This window comes from Schistocerca americana, chromosome 1, assembly GCF_021461395.2.
Source record: "Schistocerca americana isolate TAMUIC-IGC-003095 chromosome 1, iqSchAmer2.1, whole genome shotgun sequence".
Classification (NCBI taxonomy): Eukaryota; Metazoa; Arthropoda; class Insecta; order Orthoptera; family Acrididae; genus Schistocerca; species Schistocerca americana.
Window position 1 is genome coordinate 1,021,865,880 of NC_060119.1, and position 21,490 is coordinate 1,021,887,369.

Below are 21,490 nucleotides of genomic sequence, written 5' to 3' on the forward strand. Positions count from 1 at the left end.
ATGTTACCCAGCAGTAGATTTTGATTTTAAAGGTGTGCAAGGATGTGCACTTTCAAACAGACTGCCTTTATTTTGGTTGTTGTTTTGTTTTTATTTAACAGTAAAATTATGTTTTTAGTTTCATAATGCTTATCCTTCCAGCCACTGCTTCCTCTGGATCTAAATCAAACACAAATTTGTTGGTCTGCAGATGAGTAAAACTATTTTTGAGCATTTTGCATAGAAGAAGATTATAAATATATTTTCATACTACTTCACATCAGTAAAAAACCATAAGCCACGTCTAATATAAGGGGCGTTCAAAAAGAAACGAGCCAGAGGCATAATTACAAAAACCAGTACCTGTATGTTATAAGTATTCACCCTGGCTGTTGAGACACCTGTCCCACTGTGACACAAGGTGGTGAATTGCTGTCTCTGAATTTCAGACTGAATTAGGACTAATCTGTGAAAACAACATTGTGTAAGGTAATAGGGGATAATATGGATCTCTTTCAAGTAGTTCATAATTTAAATTTAAAGCACAGCAGCAGGAATAATATGTTGGGCAAAATAGACCGGTAAATATTTGTTTTGTGTTTTGATGGGCATTGTAGTTCCATTGCATAGTGTTTTGTCTTGCTTTTAATTGCAATGAAGTACAAAATTATGGTGATAAATGTGTATAAAATATATAATGTATTTAGGTTTAAGTATTTAAATCTTATAAAAATTGTGAACGAATTGTGGCCATGTTTAGGGATTATTTTGACTGATGTAGTGTCACGTGACCCGACTCAGGACTGTGGATATGAGCGGGAAAATCGGGGTCTTTGGTCATTGTCCGTTGTGGTGGTATGTTGGGAGCGGCAAAGTGCCGTGAGTGCAAGCATGGACAACAGTGTATGTGAAGGAACAACATGAAAGTGTGTAGGTGTGAGACAATAAACAGTGTACGAATTGCACCGATTATTATTATTTATACAGATCAGATTTATTTGTTAACTTAAAAATGCATGGCCACAAGGTTAAAGTGTTTCTTTTGAATAAATAAGTTTCAGTCTGAACATGTATAGTTAAATTCACTGTTGTTCAAAAGCTAGCCAATATATGACTCAATAGTAGGGGCACAAATGCAACCGTTCACTACTAACCCCCCTTTTGCAGATGAGCCACGTGAAAAATAGGTAGTGAACGAGCCCGAGTACAGTTGCAATTGGACTACTGTTCAACCATCCAGGTGGCATGTTGATGACTCCACTCAAGACATTCCCTTCTGTGAAGATGCATCAGAGGTTGACATACAGCAGGTCTCCAACAATAAAGGTCACTCTGCCGAAGTCTTCTGCACACCATTTGCCTTGATACAAAATGTCCAGTGTATCCAGCAAGCTAATGTCCCAGTAACCATGCAGGGCTAGGGCAGTACTGCTGTGCCCTTATAGCCAAGTAGTCATAGTCTCTTCTGAAGTCATATGTGGTCAACTCTGCCCTGGTCTGCGGGATACAGTTTCAGTCTCTATGAACTGTTGACACATCCAAGAAACAACAGAACAATTCACATTAAGCCATTGGGCCACATCAGTTTGCAGCTGCCCTGCTTTCTTTCTTTCTATGGCCCTCTACAGCAGAGAATGTGGTAGGCAACTTCTCTGAGGCATACTGCATTGTTTGTGACAGTGTACACAGCGATTTTGGATGTAGGGCTACCCAGCAAACACTACCTCATTTCACAAATGCCATTACGTCATCATTGGCATGTTTGTCCGTTGACTGGAATACCTGGCATGTTTGTCCGTTGACTGGAATACCATCTTCCATGCAGAACACATATCGTACGGACATCTCGTTGACAGTTTGTATGATTATATTGTGAATTAGACACAGAATGGAGAAACACAGTTTGTTGCTTTGTTTTTGGACACCAGTGTATGTCACGATACCATCATAACAAATTAATGCTGCTGTAACACCTGTGTTTGCTCAAAGTGCAGTTTTGTAACTAAACCACCTCTAATTGATTTCAGAGGTACAATGTAGGGTATAACAGAAGACGAATTGTTAAAATAATTTAAATTCATTCTCTAGACTAAACAGGTTTTGAAACCTGATCTCAGAACTAATGGAGTTGCACAATGTTTTGTTGGTGAACCCCTAAGAAAATGTGTCTGGAGAAAATTGTAGCAGATTTAAGAAATATTAGGTTACCTACATCAGACTGCTTTTCAAATTGTGAAATTTGTCCATAAACACATTAATGCAGTGCACTGTTTAACAATGAAGAGCTGTCTGCATGCAACAGAACAAAGCAGGAATACAGTGAAATGCCTTGCGGGAAGCCATTGTGTGTCTGTCTGGCAATAGCATGGTGGACACTTGAAGTGTCCATGGCCCATGTGGCTGAGTTGGAACAGCCTACAATAAGCATTTGCACAAACTGTATGTTTAAACCAGATTGAAAACCTGTTTGAGGCTGAAACAGGTAAGGCCGCAAATGGTTCAGCAGCTGCAACCATATGATAAGTAATGATAATACCCTGTAGTGTTTATGTGTTACATGGTATGGGAGACAGCAGTTAACATCAATTTCTCGTAGAGAAATTAAATTTTAATAAGATCCATTAAAGTGAAATACAGTATCTACAGTTTCTTTTGCTTAAGGTACTACCAGGTTTTTTAGAAATCGGGGCATATTTCACTACTGGTTGGTTTCTCAAATAAACAGCGACAGTGCTACGAGCTGGACTGGATTTCATCACATTTCCTCAATTTTGTTTCTTGTGAAAGTGGATAGGACATTTCAAAGCCGCTAACTCGACCTGATAGTATCATGCTGCCCTGATAGCAATATATCAGCTAGTCAGCTGTTCGTTTTTCATGTTGACTTCCAACAAAAACAGAGCCCATAATTTTTGTGTCATGCTACCCAGAGATCCATTCCCCCACAGTTTTAGGTGCAGACAGATATTCAAGTAAGGTAAATGATCAAATGTTCCCAGCGTGTAAAAAGCAAGAAAGGAAATAGTCCCAAAGCACTGTCCAAATTGAGCCCAAGAAGCGAACATACTGTACACTTCAGCAGCCATACAGTTTATCCTAAATCAGTTGTCATTAGTTAAAGGACTACTACGCAAAAGAAAGTTTAGTATTCAAGCTCTGTGTAGATGAAACAGGCAGCCAACATAGATCAGCAAATGATTGTGTCACCCTGGTGGACTTGCTGAAAACCCTCCCAACACAAGACAAAACAAATTAACAAATTGCACTTCATTCACTGGTCTTCCCCCCCCCCCCCCCCCTTTCATCTTAAAGTGTGAATTGCCACCCCAAATATTAGGATTAACATTGAAAAATCTAATTTTGGCAGTGCAGTCATATTCTGTAAGCAGTATGTTACTCGGACATATTTATCAATACTTTAAATTTATTTGAAGATATACTTTTCAAATCATTCTGAAGTCTGTACTTCAAAGAGTATTTTGCAGTGCATCACATGCTAAAGATTCCTTTAACTCTATTCACTACAGGAGAAATGTCTTGATGGAAACCATTTTCATTTTTAATCACAATGCCACTGCTTAAACATCATGGAATGAGCTGCAGCAAGGCAGTTACCATTTTCGATTCCAAGCCGTCACAGTCATTCATATTCTTGTTGCATGTTTGTGAACAGATGGGTGGTTATAGGAGAGTGTGCGTTTGTTATGGATGTCTACACCTTGTTCATATTCTTTGTGGCATTCCAGAACCAGTTAGGCAGAGGGTTCCAAGTGGGCCTACCAGTCATGTTCCTTTAATATTTTATGTGTGATATTTGCATACTGCATGACATACGTTTTTTTAGCTTCCTGCACCTTAAAAAACAAGATCAAAAAGAACTAGCATAAGAAATCTTCATTGTTATGTCCCGGTTCCTCTCCACACCATCCCTTTGAATTGTAGTACATATCCAGTCCTCTATGCCTTGAATATATGGCAATTTAACTGTGTGGTCTACGTTCTTTCTTTTTCTTTCTTTTACACCATTTAAGTCTTTTCTAGTCATGTGGTATAATAGTGCCCATCAGCTGATCTCTTCTCACTTTATTAACTGCGTAACATCATCATCATCTTAAAGCAACATTTTAATGAAGTTCTTATTCCTCTCTATGAAAACAGTCCATAATATATAAAAGATCACTTCCTACAAGAAACTTTGTTAATTTGAGGTGACAAGAAGGTGGCACTATTATCCAGTCAGTAAACTCCGGTTTCATCGGTGCAGGTTGCTGAGAATATTTGGATTCATTAATATTCGTTTATGCAAGACATTCAGTTTCGAGAATACATTTCATGTCCTCTACCAGTTACATATCTATAAGGGGCATTCAAAAAGAAACAAGCTGGAGGCATAATTACAGAAACCAGGATCTGTATGTTAGAAGTATTGACCCTGGCTGTTGAAATGCTTGTCCCACTGTGACACAAGGTGGTGAATGACTGTCTCATAATATTCCCAGGGCTGCGTTGTTAACCAGTTCCACACCTACAGCTGCCTCTGTTCTTCATTTAGCTTTTCGTAGGCTGCCTTGCCATTTGTCTGTTCTTCTTCTATGTTGTAGGCTTCTGTTGTGTGTTGTGCAACAATCAGCAGATGTCTGCAGGTTGAATTGTTCACAAGATTTGCCATGCTATTGAAAGAGGGAGACCAAGAGATCAATACACTAACCAGATTCAGAAGGATGTAGGTTGCAGTAGGTACTGGGAGATGAAGAAGCTTGCACAGGATAGAGTAGCATGGAGAGCTGCATCAAACCAGTCTCAGGACTGAAGACCACAACAATTGAAAAACATCCTCCAGTTCTAGCAATGTGAACAGACTGCAGGTGTCATGTGCATTAAGAGATAAATACTCTACCTCTGAGATCACTTCATCACTTCTAGTTATTTTACTTGTTTTCCCACACATTGTCCCTTACTGGATCTTGTGGTATCACCAAATCTACTGATGGTATATTAGTATTAGTTTCAACATTATCACATTTAAAGAACGGGGCAGTTATTCCACATTTTGTAAGTTTCATTGCGTCCATTTTCAGTGTTTGTTCCTCTGTTTCAGTAGATAGATTGACAACAATCGTTTACAATTTGTACCACTGCTCAGTGTGGGGTTGCAAAGCATATAATTTAAACCACCATTCTGTATAACATTACCAGAGCAAATTAAACATTTTCAATTGATTGTTGCCGATATTCTAAAAATTTAATTGATATTCATAAAGTTTGATGTATTGTTACCTAATGAAGAATTGTTCTTGCAATGGAAATAACTTAGTATGACTTTCTTATGATGATACTTTATTGCAACCTTCAGTTTGATAAATGTGTTAGAAATTTTTTAGTAGAAAGTAGGTAGGGCACTTAACTTTTTCTGGCAGTTCCTTCCTTTTATCATAATGAGCTGTCAGGTCTAAAACCCTCTTTTGTAAGGATACTACACAGCCATTTGCCATTACAGATTCAGCCATATAGGAGGAGATTGTAGCAGGTGAATGTGCAATTCAGTAATTTCCCCTCTTCTACTTCTCTGCTATTCCACCTACCTCCCCCCCCCCCCCCCCTCCCTCCTCAAACCTACCAACTACACCTAGCAGCCCTATCCTGTGCCCCACCACATTCCTGCATGCTCCCACAAGTAGCACTACACCCGCCCTCACCCCTACCCTGCTATCCCCTCCCCTCCCCTCCCCAGCTGCCTCCTTTCGCACTAGCCAGATTGCTTTTTTCATCAGGTGCAATTGCTCGCAGTCCTGCCTTGGTGGCCACAACAGTGGTCATGTATGTGTGGGAGTTGTGCTTGTGAGAATGTGTTTGTGTGTTTTATATGTTAGAAAAAGGCCTTTTGGCCAAAAGTACACATTTATAGCACTCTTTTTGTTGTGCCTGTCTGTGACTCAATATCTCCTCTATTTGGTGAGTAGCAATCTATTCTTTTCATAATGTTACCTTCATTCAATAACACATGTGTATTATTTGACTAACTTATGAGAAGGAGAGAATTTTACATCATTGTTTAAAAAAACCTTGTTTTTCAAATTAATCTTTCAAAATTTGTAGAATGTTTCCAACTAATGTATGTGCTAAGTCTTTCAATGGTAACATCAGTGAGCATCATAGCATCAAGAGCTTACCACGCTAATAGTCCATGGTCTGTTGGATCACAGCCCATCAGGCTGGTAAGCTCTTTGTGTGTTCTTTTCCAACTGGGCTGTATTATTCATGTTTACAGTTGCCCTGTCCTTGAGAGTTTTTGCAATTTTGTCAGTAACAAAGTATCTTTTGTAGCAGTTGTAAAACTGACAAAGGACATAGAGGAAATCTTAAATTTTATTTCAGCTAGAATAACTTACAATACATTCTGATACAATATGTATAAATATTGTAGAAATAGGATTTAAATGCTTTTGTGTGTTGCTGATTGACATAAAATTTAATAAAATACTTTTAAAACTATCAGACTGAATAATACAATGTTGTTTACTATATCCATGCTACCAGTAATTTGTCATAAACTGTATACATATATATCTCTTTTTTTTTTTAAGGGAGAGAAAGCATAAATCAGGTGGAACATCTTTGGAAATAAATGCACGAACTACTCCTAAGTGTGAAAAAACTGGCCCCACAGTGCATTTAATTCAGCACGAAGTCACAACTACTGAGAAAAACGTTGTGAAACAACCTTTTGGAAATACAGCAGTGATAATAAATGTAAGTGTGTAGGCTTTTTTCCTTCACTTAGCCCCATCCTATTATTAATCACTTTCAGCCCTCCACATTTAATTTGCTCTGGAGGCAAGCAAAGAACCAGGAAGCAGTTTTCTGTGAGACTCAACAGCAGCACACCATGGCTTCACGTATGGTTTTTTATGGCATCTTTGCAACATGAAAATATGGTGATAGAACTACTCTCTGTCATTAAACAGCTAGGAGTGTTTTCCAACTGTAAATCACTTAGTCCTTTTGCATATCCTTGGTGACATTTTTGGATATCATTCTCTTCTCACAGAGGCCTACATTCACACATGGCCAACCACTAAATTAAATTCCTACTCATGCTCTTAAGTATATCTTATTTATTCAAATCAACTTACACACATTGCAATAAGTAATGTAAAAATTACAATAACTACTAAAAACTTAAACTAAAGGAACAGATACCTGTTTTGTCTGTTACACTTTTTTTTTATTGAACCATGGATCTTGCTGTTGGTGGGGAGGCTTGCATGCCTCAGCGATACAGATAATAGGTTCAACCATAGGCCAGACAAACGTGTGGTTCCTGAAGAGAGGCAGCAGCTTTCAACAAGTAGTTGCAGGGGCAACAGTCTGGATGATTGACTGATCTGGCCTTGTAACATTAAACAAAACGGCCTAGCAGTGCTGGTACTGCAAACGGCTGAAAGCAAGGGGAAACTAAAGCCATAATTTTTCCCAGGGTTACTGTATGGTTAAATGATGATGGCATCCTCTTGGGTAAAATATTTAAGAGGTAAAATAGTCCCCCATTTGGACCTCCGTGCGGAGACTACTCAAGAGGACATCATTATCAGCAGAAAGAAAACTGGCGTTCTACGGATTGGGGCGTGGAATGTCATGTCACTTAATCGGGCAGGTAGGTTAGAAAATTTAAAAAGGGAAATGGATAGGTTATAGTTAGATACAGTGGGAATTAGTGCAGTTCAGTGGCAGGAGGATCAAGACTTCTGGTCAGGTAAATACAAGGTTATAAATACAAAATCAAATAGGGGTAATGCAGGAGTAGGATTAATAGTGAATCAAAAAAATAGGAGCTTGGGTAAGCTACTACAAACAGCATAGTGAACACATTATTGTAGCCGAGATAGACACGAAGCCCACACCTACCACAGTATTACAAGTTTATATGCCAACTAGCTCCACAGATTATGAAGAGATTGAAGAAATGTATGGTGAGATAAAAGAAATAATTCAGATAATGAAGGGAGATGAAAATTTAAATAGTTATGGGGGACTGGAATTCAATAGTAGGAAAAGGAAGATAAGGAAAAGTAGTAGGTGAATATAGAATGGGAGTAAGGAATGTAAGAGGAAGCTGCCTAGTAAAATTTTTCACAGAGCATAACTTAATCATAGTTAACACCTGGTCTAAGAATCATGAAAGGAGGTTGTATACGTGGAAGAGGCCTGGAGACACTGGAAGGTTTCAGATAGATTATATAATGGTAAGACTGAGATTTAGGAACCAGGTTTTAAATTGTATAGACATTTCCAGGGGCAGATGTGGACTCTGAGCATAGTCTATTGCTTATGAACTGCAGATTAAAACTGAAGAAACTGCAAAAAGGTGGGAATTTTAAGAGATGAGACCTGGATAAGCTGAAAGAACCTGAGGTTTTAGAGAGTTTCAGAGAGAGCATTAGGGAACAATTGACAAGAATGGAGGAAAGAAATACAGTAGAAGAAGAATGGGTAGCTGGGAGAGATGAAATGGTGAAGGCAGCAGACGATCAAAGGAGAAAGGTGGAAGGAATATATAGAGGATCTATACAAGAGCAATGTACTTGAGGGCATTATTATGGGAATGGAAGAGGACTTAGATGGAGATGAAATGGGAGATATAATACTGGGTGAAGAGTTTGACAGAGCACTGAAAGACCTAAGTCAAAACAAGGCCCCAGAAGTGGCCAACATTCCATTAGAACTACTGATAGTCTTGGGAGAGTCATCCCTGGCAAAAATCTACCATCTGTTGAGCAAGATTCATGAGACAGGCGAAATACTCTCAGATTTCAAGAAGAATATAATAATTCCAATTCCAAAGAAAGCAGGTGTTGACAGATGTGAAAATTACCAAACTATCAGTTTAATAAGTCACGGCTTAAAATACTAACACGAATTCTTTACAGACGAATGAACAGACTGGTAGATGCTGACCTCAAGGAAGATCAGATTGGATTCCATAGAAATGTTGAAACATGTGAGGCAATACTGACCCTATGAATTATCTTGGATGATAGATTAAGGAAAAGCAAACCTACATATCTAGCATTTGTAGAGAAAGTTTTTGACAATTTTGACTGGAATACTCTCTTTCAAATTCTGAAGGTGGCAGGGATCAAATACAGGGAGTGAAGGGCTATTTACAATTTGTACAAAAACCAGATGGCAGTTATAAGAGTTCAGGGGCACGAAAGGGAAGCAGTGGTTGCGATGGGAGTGAGACAGGCTTGTAGCCTGTCCCTAATGTTATTCAATCGGTATATTGAGCAAGCAGTAAAGGAAACAAAAGAAAAGTTCAGAGTAGGTATTAAAATCCATGGAGAAGAAATAAAAACTTTGAGGTTCGCCAATGACATTGTAATTCTGTCAAAGACAGCAAAGGACTTGGAAGAGCAGTTGAACGGAATGGACAGTGTCTTGAAAGGAGGATATAAGATGAACATCAACAAAAGCAAAACGAGGATAATGGAATGTAGTTGAATTAAGTCAGGTGATGCTGAGGGAATTAGATTAGGAAATAAGACACTTAAAGTAGTAAAGGAATTTTGCTATTTGGGGAGCAAAATAACTGATGATGGTCGAAGTGGAGAGGATATAAAATGTAGACTGGCAATGGAAAGGAAAGCGTTTCTGAAGAAGCGAAATTTGTTAACATTGAGTATAGATTTAAGTGTCAGGAAGTCTTTTCTGAAAGTATTTGTATGGAGAGCAGCCATGTATGGAAGTGAAACATGGACGATAAATAGTTTAGACAAGAAGAGAATAGAAGCTTTCAAAATGTGATGCTACAGAAGAATGCTGAAGATTAGACGGGTAGATCATGTAACTAATGAGGGGGTACTGAATAGAATTGGGGAGAAGATGAATTTGTGGCACATCTTGACTAGAAGAAGGGACTGGTTGGTAGGACATGTTCTTAGGCATCAAGGGATCACCAGTTTAGTATTGGAGGGCAACGTGGAGGCTAAAAATTGTAGAGGAAGACCAAGAGATGAATGCACTAAGCAGATTCAGAAGGATGTAGGTTGCAGTATTTACTCAGAGATGATGAAGCTTGCACAGGATAGAGTAGCATGGAGAGCTACATCTACATCTACATTTATACTCCACAAGCCACCCAATGGTGTGTGGCGGAGGGCACTTTACGTGCCACTGTCATTACCTCCCTTTCCTGTTCCAGTCACGTATGGTTCGCGGGAAGAACGACTGTCTGAAAGCCTCCGTGCGCGCTCTAATCTCTCTAATTTTACATTCGTGATCTCCTCGGGAGGTATAAGTAGGGGGAAGCAATATATTCGATACCTCATCCAGAAACGCACTCTCTCGAAACCTGGCGAGCAAGCTACACCGCGATGCAGAGCACCTCTCTTGCAGAGTCTGCCACTTGAGTTTGTTAAACATCTCCGTAACGCTATCACGGTTACCAAATAACCCTGTGACGAAACGCACCGCTCTTCTTTGGATCTTCTCTGTTTCCTCTGTCAACCCGATCTGGTACGGATCCCACAATGATGAGCAATACTCAAGTATAGGTTGAACGAGTGTTTTGTAAGCCACCTCCTTTGTTGATGGACTACATTTTCTAAGGACTCTCCCAATGAATCTCAACCTGGTACCCGCCTTACCAACAATTAATTTTATATGATCATTCCACTTCAAATTGTTCCGCACACATACTCCCAGATATTTTACAGAAGTAACTGCTACCAGTGTTTGTTCCGCTATCATATAATCATACAATAAAGGATCCTTCTTTCTATGTATTCGCAATACATTACATTTGTCTATGTTAAGGGTCAGTTGCCACTCCCTGCACCAAGTGCCTATCTGCGGCAGATCTTCCTGCATTTCGCTACAATTTTCTAATGCTGCAACGTCTCTGTATACTACAGCATCATCCGCGAAAAGCCGCATGGAACAAACTGCATCAAACCAGTCTCCGGACTGAAGACCACAACAACAACAACAACAACAACAACATGTCACTGTGGGCCAGCCATTCGGTGGTGAGGTTGTGGATGTCTCTTAACGCACTCCTGAAGGATGTATTGGGGCAAACCACAGCCAGGTAACTGTTTGCCCTTCAGCTCCACATCTGTCACATTGGAGATATTTTGAAGCTCCCCACTGAGTTAGGCTCTTCTTTCAGATACAATGGTTGTGCAAATCCTATTGATTTTCCACCACTGTGTTCAAGGAAGAGAGAATCCTGATACTTTCAAAGTAAGATCTGTCATGAGATGGGAGTTCGTGACATTCTTATCTTGCTGACATGATGTTCAGTGATCATTCACATTGAGTTAGCTGGCGACTGTTACAGAAGGATGTCTTGACTTCAGTCTTAATTGCTGCTGTTGAAGAAAATCTGTACCAAAATGAATGAGAAGGCATGGGTTGGCACTGTATTTTTACAATTGTGGTTTGAGGGCTGCCAGTTGTCTAGTTTGGGGAGGTGCCATCTTGCTTAGTAATAGTAACCACTGAATCAGAGTTGTTCTAATAGTTCCAATTGTGGCTTGCATTGCCTGGTTTAGCTGTGTATCGACAAGGTTGGCATGCACGTATTGAACTAGATAGGAGCCGAGTATGCTGCAGTTGAGTGTACAAGGGGTATTGTGCTAAGTCTTAAATTTTCAGCTTTAGCACACCATGATGTATTGGTAGCTTCTGAATCAGGTTAGTTCTAGTTTTGATTTCTTGCTGCTAATTTTTCCAGGTGTTGTTTGAAGATGTGTTCTGTCGAGAGAAACACCAAGGTACGCAGGGTGTGGATTATGTTTCATTTTGACTCCACAATAGTGAACAACTATAATTCTTTTGAGCTTCTGCATTGTTAAGATGAAGTGATGTTATTTCAGTTTTGTTTGGTTGCGGCTGGAGCCCCCACTTTTTGAAATATTCCCAGATGATGTCAGTGCATCCTCAGTTTCGGCAGAGTTTGAGCTTTGGATACCAACAGCAATATCATCCACATACATGAATCTCTGAAATGTTGTTTGTGGTATATCTGATACATATATATTAAACATTACAGGAGCTTGTACAGATCCTTGTGGTAGGCCATTTTGTAGGCTATGGAAAATACTTGACTTTCCATTGAAATGTACTTGGAAAAGTCTGTCATTGAACATCACGTTAAGTAGGAGCATTTGCAAGGAATAAGTTTGTACACCTAGAGTATTAGTCCTTCTTTCAAAACTGTATCAAGGGATGAACTTAATATATGCAGCAAATGTTTTGAGTTGTTGGAATCCTCTGTCTATGTAGGTTGTGAGCAAGGGGATCAGACTGCAGTAGCTTCTTCCCAGCATAGTGACATCTTTCTGTATTGATGTGCTATTGTTTACAATGGGTGTTAGAAGTGCATAAAGTATTCTTTCAAGTATCTTGAAGCACACACTTAAAAGTGCAAGTGCAATTGGTCTGTAACTTTCTGGCAAAGGCTTGTTTTTCCCAGGCTTTGGGATAGAGATAACTTTGCTTCTCTTGAAAGCTTTTGGTTTATTTATTTATGTGGCTCACATGCAGTGTAAAAATACAGGTAAAGCTTTTGGTAACTTGCCTATTCACAGAATATCATAGTATAAAAGAAAAAAAAAAAAAAAAAAAAAAAAAAAAAGGGGTCAGTTGTGGCCTCATTCAAACCCATTTTCAGGTGACATCAGGGACGTGTTCAACATGTTGTTCAACCGATTGAATGTTTACTGGATATAAACCCTCGGAAATGCAGAGTATGCAGCAGGAACCAATCTGATAGTTTTATTGGGGTCCCGAGTTCAAGTCTCGGTCCGGCACACAGTTTTAATCTGTCAGGAAGTTTCATATCAGCGCACACTCCGCTGTAGAGTGAAAATTTCATTCTAGAAACATCCCCCAGGCTGTGGCTAAGCCATGTCTCCACAATATCCTTTCTTCCAGGAGTGCTAGTTCTGCAGGGTTCACAGGAGAGGTTCTGTGAAGTTTGGAAGGTAGGAGACGAGGTACTCGTGGAATTAAAGCTGTGAGGACGGGGCGTGAGTTGTGCTTGGGTAGCTCAGTCGGTAGAGCACTTGCCCGCGAAAGGCAAAGGTCCCGAGTTCGAGTCTCGGTCCGGCACACAGTTTTAATCTGCCAGGAAGTTTGATAGTTTTATTGTCAATACTAAAAACAGGTATCTACTACTGGAAGAGTTACATGTAGGGAAGCCTTAGGTAGGACCCGGACCAGAAAATGTGCAGTATACTTTAGCCAAGATCTGGAAGCCTAAGAATGTGCAAAAGTTAGGAGAAAGAAAGACCTGATGCTAGGTAGTAGCCATGGGCAAGATTTAGGACCTCAGTTGCAGAGAAGCTTAGGGACAGCTTACCAGCCCACCAGCATTTTCAAATCAGTTGTAGGTCTAAGAAAAGTGATACAGGATTTAAGGCACTTATGTGTTTTCCAAAAGAGGACTATTTAGTGATAGTGCGGCAGAAAACAGTTTGGACAGGCATGGGGCATATGACATCAGTGGTGCCCTGGACAAGATACCTTCCCTGACTCGTGGTACCAATGTAGACTTTCTTGAGCTGTTCTGGCATCTTGACCAGCCACACCTTCATGGAACAGTGGGGCAGATTAATGTGGGAGTAGAGATGGGACTGAAGGCTCTGGTATCAGTTGGCACTATTAGTAGATGTGGTTTCACAAGGCATGGCTTACACCTAAGTAGGACTGGGAGGGAAGATTGGTACAGCTGATTCATGAAGGTGTAGGAGGTGGATCTCAGGCAATGCATAATCAAATAGCTGTTGTCATAGGTAGGAAAAGTAGGTCTTTTTTAGGATAAATCCAGACAACAGGTTCCCATGTCTAAAGAATATTTCCAGTAGTTTAAAAACCTGAAATAACTCCTCACAAGATAGATTCTATCACACGAAGTGACACACACTTTACATGTCATGAAGAAAAAGAAAGTATTGGAAAAAGTAACATGGGGCGCTTCACAGACTTAATAATCTTCCATCCAAACAATGTGACAAAAAAAAATAGAACACAGCAATTTGAACTGAGTTCCAGTCTTTGAACTGTACAGTAATTTGTGTCACTGACCACTGGTGTAGACACGCAGAAAAACATTGTTCTGAAATGACATGTGCTTCAGGGCTGTTTCAAAGGGTGGAGGATCATGCACTTATATCAGAAAAAGAACACAGTTTAAATCAAGACATGACTTTAGCACAGTAAGTGAAGACAAACACTTTCAGATATCAGCTATTGAATTAACAAGGCTTGTTCCTGTATCAGTCATGCAGTGGTAACATTGCCACTGTTTTCAACAATTTAAGAGAAGTTCTAGCGAGGTGTCAGGCACAAAATAGTGTGTGGAGACATAAACACAAACATACATATCATGAATGAAACTAGTGGCACCCTCATATACCTCCTTCACAATTTTGGCACCATGCAACAAGGCTTACTGCAATCACTCCATCAGTAATTGACCAAGTGGACACAAATGTGGTCAGGGAAAACTGTAAGATAGTTGTAAAGGATCTTGGACTACCACATCATTTCTGCCAAATAATAACAGTAAAATTGAGAATGGAAAAAATCCCTACACTACAGGCCGACAAAAGACATTTATCAGAAATCAAAATACAAAATGTTACAGAACAACTAGCAAACCAAAACGGGGATTAAGCGCGTGGGGAAACAAATGGAAATGTGAAATTCTCTAAATTCTCAACATTATTTAAATTGAAAAGGCATTTCCAAAAGTGTCTTCATCAGTAACAATGTCTCACAAAACTAAATGAATAATAGTAGTTATTAAAAAGTCCTTCCAAACCCATAAGTATCTCAGTCCGACAAAAAAAGAGTCATAAAGAGCCCAAGTCTTAAATTTATGCAATGGAGAATCCAGGGTGGAATAATGACAGTGTTATGAAAAGAATAGATTGGTACTCACCGTACAGCAGATACGTTTAAGTCACAGACAGGCATAACAAAAAGACTACTAAACACATAATATTTCAGCCAGAAGGCAGTCTTCTGAGATAGACGGCCACTGTCTCTGGCTGTATCTGACACAACAGCCAGAGACAGTGGTCATATGTGTGTGAGCTGTGCTTGAGTGAATGTTTGTTGTGTGTATGTTGTCTATTTCAGAAGACGGCCTTCTGGCTGAAAGCTTATGTTTTTAGTAATCTTTTTGTTGCACCTGTCTGCAACTCAGCATCTCCACTATATGGTGAGTAGCACTTTTCATAATATTGTCAGTGTCTTAAATTTCTATCATAAGCACAAAAAGATTAATAAGAAGGTGCTGATTGCCACAAAAAGTCATTTAATGACTAAATGATATAAAATGCAGAGGAAAAAAGCAAAGCAGTGTGGAAAATCATTAAAATGAAATAGGGAGAGACAGACAAAGGCATAATGACTATGGGAATAACATAACAAATGATGCACACCACCTAGCAAACTGTGAATGAGCATTACAATAAAAATTCCCAAAAGTCAATATAGAACCAGTAAATAAATATATACTATGTACAATGATCTAGTTACCAATCATAGAGCATAAAATCAGTAAAACTTTGTTGTTGTTGTGGTGGTCTTCAGCCCAGAGACTGGTTTCATGCAGCTCTCCATGCTACTCTATCCTGTGCAAGCCTCTTCATCTCTGAATAACCAGTGCAACCTACATCCTTCTGAATCTGCTTACTGTGCAAAACTTTTAAAAATGGAGATAACTGTGGAAGCATTTACAAGTATCACAAATAAATGTTTATAGAGAAGAAATTATCACAGTGACACAGTCAAAGATATTATCCTTGTGGGAATTACAGTAATATGTGCAGGACTGCCTCAATAGAAATGCATCAGGTACATCAAGTAAGTGTAAAAGCTATAATACAGTATAGTATTCCATAAACATATAGGCTACAAAAGAATAGACATGTGGTGAAACCTTCAAATTATAATTTCCATATTAGAAAGCTAAGAAAGAAAATAATTTTTAAAAATTGCATAAAGAGAAGATTGTGTCACTCAGTGAGCAAGTCAAGAAGCACACACAAGATACGAGATAAAATGGAAATCTGCAAACTAGTGAGATTCATTTGATCCGTAAAGAAAGATGATGCCGGAAGTCCCCAATTGCATAAATGCAGAACCAAAAGCAGAAAACTGCTGCACTAGTTGTATTTTCTTGTTTTAACAGCACATTTCTAATATTTATTCCCACTCTCCACTGCTGTCAGATTTATATTTGCATGATTTGTGTGTTTTTTCTTTTAAACACAGTTAATTTAGTTTTCTTAAATATTTAATTGTCAGGTGTTCGCAACCAGGAGGAGGAATTTCAACAAACATACTTAGTGTTTTCTCATACTTACTGTTTATTACATTGTAGCGTACTGCTTCAAAAGCCTGCAGTACCACCTTCATTTATGTTTCAGAATCCTAGCACTGGACAGACTGAAGGTGAAAAGGTGGCAGTGCACCTGCGGAACCATGGTTCAGAAAGTGTGCAAATCATTCCCGCACATGCATTCATTCAACAAACCAATGAGACAGCAACAGCTTTATTATATTTGACAGGAAGCTTTTCATCATACTAAAATCAAAGCACTGTGGTGTACATTTTCAAGTGGTATAAATTTAAATTTTCGTCGCTTTAGAAAGGAGACAGCAGATTCTGTTAAACTTTATGGTATATACAATCAGGCATTTTAAATGTACCAAAAGAAATTTGTCTGATCTGTGGTACAATTTTAAGAAAGCTATGTTAGTCCAATGAACTTTATTTTCTTTGCTCAGAACTAAGTGAAGTGATGATGTATACATGTAGTTTACGAATAGTTATTTATTAAACTTTACATATTTGACTTGCTCTGTTTGAGATTATTTTTCAACTGCAATGTGTGTGTGTGTGTGTGTGTGTGTGTGTGTGTGGGTTGTTTTTTTTAAAAAAAAAAAAAAAAAAAGAATCAAGGAGTGAATAACGAACTTAAAAATAAATTTGTTACAGCAGAGATAGAAGGATTTCAACAAAATTCTGAAGTGTTAAGCTATTATTTAAAGCTACATATGATAATAAAGAAGTTAGCAAAACTTCTGGGCAAAAGGGAGTAAGGAAGGAAAACAAACCATATTCTTGAATCTAATATTATCTCCACAAATTATAAATATGTTCAATTTGATACTTTTATTTATGTATCCATTAACTGCTTTTTAAAATAATGGTATTTATTCATGTTTTTTTTAACTGGTGTGTGTGTGGGGGGGGGGGGGTGGGGGGGGGGAGGGGGGGTGTTATCATGTGACGATTTGATGTGGCCCACCACAGGTTCCTCTCTTGGGTCAACCTCCTTGTCTCAGAGTAGCACTTACATCCAACGTCTTCAATCATTTGTTGGATATATTCCAATTTCTGTCTCCCCATATGATTTGTAACCTCTACAGGTCCCTCAAGTACCATGGAAGTTACTCCTTTTGTCTTAATGCATGTCCTAGCATCCTGTCACTTTTTCTTGTCAATGTTTTCCACATGTTCCTCTCCTCGCCGATTCTGTGGAGAACCATCTAGTTCCATATCTTAATCAGTCCACATAATTGTCAACATCTTTGTACAGCACAATCCAAACAGTTCCGCTCTCTTCTTTTAAAGTCTTCCCACAGTTCATGATTCACTTCCATACAATGCTGTGTTTCAAATATTTATCCTCAGAAATTTCTCCCTTAAATTCAGGTAGATGTTTGATACTAGTAGATTTCTTATGGCTAGAAATTCCCTCTTTGTCTCTGATAGTCTGTTTTTTCTGTCATCATTACTGTGTAATTACCTGAATCAAATCAATCAACATATGTTACAAATGTGAGCATGGTTTGCTCATGCATGCTGTGCTTGAAACTCTGCAACCCACCCCAACAGACCCATAGGGAATTGTACGGTATGGTAGTCCTCCATCCTTTATCAATGAAGAAGGTTCCAGTTTGAAATTGCCAGTGCTAGGTTGAAAGACACGGGTATCAGAAGTGAGCCTCACATCACTTCCCACTTCTTATGGGAAGTTGGTGAAGCAGCTGGCAATCAAGTGCCAAAGAGGCCTAGACTCGCAAGAATGTTCCAGACAGAATGTTTGAGAATGTTCCAGAATATCCTCGAATGTTCCATCATCTTCCTGTGAGAATATATTCTACCTCAGAATGGTCTGTAGAGACTGTGGCAAGGCGGAGATCTTGTCAGTCATGAATTGAAAAGAAGGAAACAGAAAGAACAGCAAAGAAATGGAACAGATGAGTGAAAGAAGTTTAGCTTCACAATAGAAGCTAAAAATTGAAAGAAAACTTAAAGGATAAAAAGCAAGATAAAATTTTAGTGAAACACCCAGCAAACACAAAAATGCACTACAGGAGAATCAAGGGTTCCATCAGACACAGGCAACAGCTGTCACTGCACAACCACAACAGGGGAACCATGGGTAGCAACAGACAGCCAAAAGAGTATTTGTGAGCATGAAATACTAACTTTCTACAATTTTTTTAATGTTCGTTTTTAATATGTTCTTGGGTGATCTAGAATGTTCTCAGAAAACAAGACCAAGTTAATTGGAGCATTTTCAACTAGTTCCACAATAGACAGTTATCACTTACCCAATATACTGATGTGCATGGACAAACTGATATTTTGTGCACATGTAATTAATGGAGACTTCATTTTGTGTGTGTAAGGGAGCAGCAAGTGCAAGAACTGCGTATTAGTGACTTCCATGATTTCTTAAAAAATATTAGGGAATGGAGGGGTTCTTTAACCCAACATTCGCATTTTACCTCAACCTTTGTTGTACGCAGTCTATTCTTTGCTGCCCCTTCTATTTTTCTTCTCCTTTACAGTTCCTTGTGGCACTAAGTTAATTATTCCTGGAAGCTGTCCCACTATCCTGTCCCTTCTTCTGGCAGTGTTCTTCCATAGACTCCATTCCTCACTCACTCTTCATTTCATGCTTTACCTTTAACATTCTCTGATAGTAACACTTTCCAAATGTTTCCAGGTTCTTCTCAATGGCCCATGTTTCTCTTTCGTACAGTGCTTTGTTCCAGGTGTACACTTTGAGGATCTCCATCCTCATTCTTCCACGTTTTCCATGACCTGTGCTATTGCTTGCCAAATTCTGTGCCAACTAAGCTGTATATTCCTTTCAGCTGGTCTTCTGAGTCTCTTGTGCAATGTACAGTCCTAACAACAGTGGTAATAAACTGCAACTCTGCCTTACACCCTTCTTAACATGAACTTGTCTTTCTCTGCTTTCCAATTTTATCATCATCCTTTGGGTTTTGTAAATATTGTAGGTTATCATCTGACTCTGTACTTTAACCCCAGATCTTTCAAGAATTATGATTATCTTTTTCTACTGCAACAATATTATGAAAAGGGTCATTGCTACTCACCATATAGCAAAGATGCTGAGTCGCGGACACAGATGCGCACGCGCGCATGCTCTCACACACACACACACACACACACACACACACACATGACCACAGTCTCTGGCCACTGAATCCATCATGGATTTTCTGTTATTCTACTGTAATTGTTTAAGGCTTCCTCTAAGTCTACAAACTCTGTTTGCAAGTGGAACAAGAAAGGAAATGACTAGTAGTGGTACAGGGTACCCTCTGCCACGTAGTGGTACAGGGTACCCTCTGCCATGCACTGTATGGTGACATGTGGAGTATGGATGTAGATGTAGTGTATTTTTTCTCTTGTCTTCCTTCCCTCACCAAGTGTTAGAACTGATTCTCTGAAACCAAACTGATCTACACAATATTTTTACAAACATGACTTATACTAATCACCCAGCAGTTTTCACATTTATTCAAACATGCCTTCTTTGTCTATATTATGACAATACTTGTCTGGAAATCTCATTGAAAGTCACCTGCTTAAAAAAATTTTGATACCAATTCAAATAATCTTCTAGTTCCTATACTTCCCACAGCCTTCAATAATTGTGAACTTGTATCATCAAATTCCTTTGAGCCCAGGTCATTTAGAGTTCTGTTGAACTCTGAGCTCACCATTAGATCTCACCTATTTTTTCCATGTCAACTTCTATCACACATTGGAACAGTTCCCCTCTATCATACAAGCCTTGAATCTACTTTGGCCTTCAGTCTGTCCACACATTATGCATTAACATCTTTACATTTTGCTAATCCAAAATTATATTTAATCTTCCTATATGACATTCCAATTCTTACTACGGTCATATCTTGACCATTTTTTTTTGTCACCAGTCTACTGACTGGTTTGATGTGGTGTGGGGCGGTGGGTGGATATTTTTACTGTTGTATAAATGTTTGCATGTAGAAACACTTTACGGCCAATGCACCATATGTGGGGCGGCTGGTTGGAATTTTTTGTTGTAATTCAATAAAAATGTTTTGTTTGTAGAAAAGATGCATTCCTTGCCGTTTTAACCATATGTGGGGCGGTGAGTGGAATTAATTGTTATATAAGTGTTCCTATTATTTATGCTGTTGTTTTGCCGTTCTCAACACTGGCTCTCTAACTACAATATTGGCAACCAGAAAGTGATTAGCAAAACGTGAAGCCTGTAATTAGAATTCCTAGTGCCCACTTCATCTGAGAAACACACTTATAGCTGCAGCTTATAACTCTGAGAAATTAGGAGATTGTCTGGGATTCATAATCAAAAAACGATTTTCTAAAAATTCTCTGTATTCTGAAAGTCACAGATAAAAAAAAAAAAAAAAAAAAAAAAAAAAAAAAAAAAAAAAAAGGAATCCACTCAATCTGACTAACAGAGCAGTTTAGAGTCTAATGCGCTGATGCGACTATAACTGTCCAAATTAAATGTTTAAGTGAATGCTCGCTATAATTTGATGATTCGGTTCATCAAACGCCACGCTATATAATGGTAGAATGTTTGTCCCGCGGCGGCACGTGAAAATACGACATACGCAAACTGAAAATCGATAATTAATGTCATCCCAGAATTAACACTTCACTCGAAAATGATTTCATGGTTACGCATATCCCGAGTAACTTAATACGGCATCCTAGGCTGTTTATAGCAATGATACCGACGCGACGCAACTCCTGACACAGATGGCGTGCTATTCAGCATCTGGAGAGAACTGGGGCCTTGCTTTCTTGTGCAGCGTTCTTATATATAAAGCCGCGGTGCGGACGGCTAAGGCAACGCCTCATCAAACCGGCTCTCCCGACAAGCTGCTGGGCTAGTAATGCACCACATTAAGTTATTGAATAAATCATAGCTTCTTTTGCTGATGGCCGATGAAACTCTCAATTTAAATGTGCATTCAACACACAGGTAAGTAATCATAATAAAAGTTTGACGTGGCTAAGTAAAATATTTCGGGCGAGAGAATTAATTTAGTTACACTGCACGCAGTAGACGAGCTCTGAACTTGTCCTTTGGAGATACGCTATCGCTATAGTTTTATAGTTATTCAAATGAAACTTCTCACATCTTTA

General features: G+C 38.9%; 1 protein-coding gene across 2 annotated transcripts in view; it reads left to right on the forward strand.

The window, feature by feature from the left end:
• The window catches only part of LOC124616433 (zinc finger protein 64-like), a 108,561-nt gene extending 91,744 nt beyond the window's left edge, over window positions 1–16,817 (forward strand). Inside the window, exons 10-11 of one of the 2 annotated variants that reach the window (XM_047144744.1) lie at window positions 6,564–6,729; window positions 16,425–16,817. In XM_047144744.1, coding sequence (XP_047000700.1) covers window positions 6,564–6,729; window positions 16,425–16,586 — 328 coding nt within the window. In that variant the 3' untranslated portion in view covers window positions 16,587–16,817. The remainder of the gene's footprint in view (window positions 1–6,563; window positions 6,730–16,424) is intronic. The other variant, XM_047144751.1, reaches the window with a different exon arrangement.
• Window positions 16,818–21,490: the final 4,673 nt, after the last annotated feature.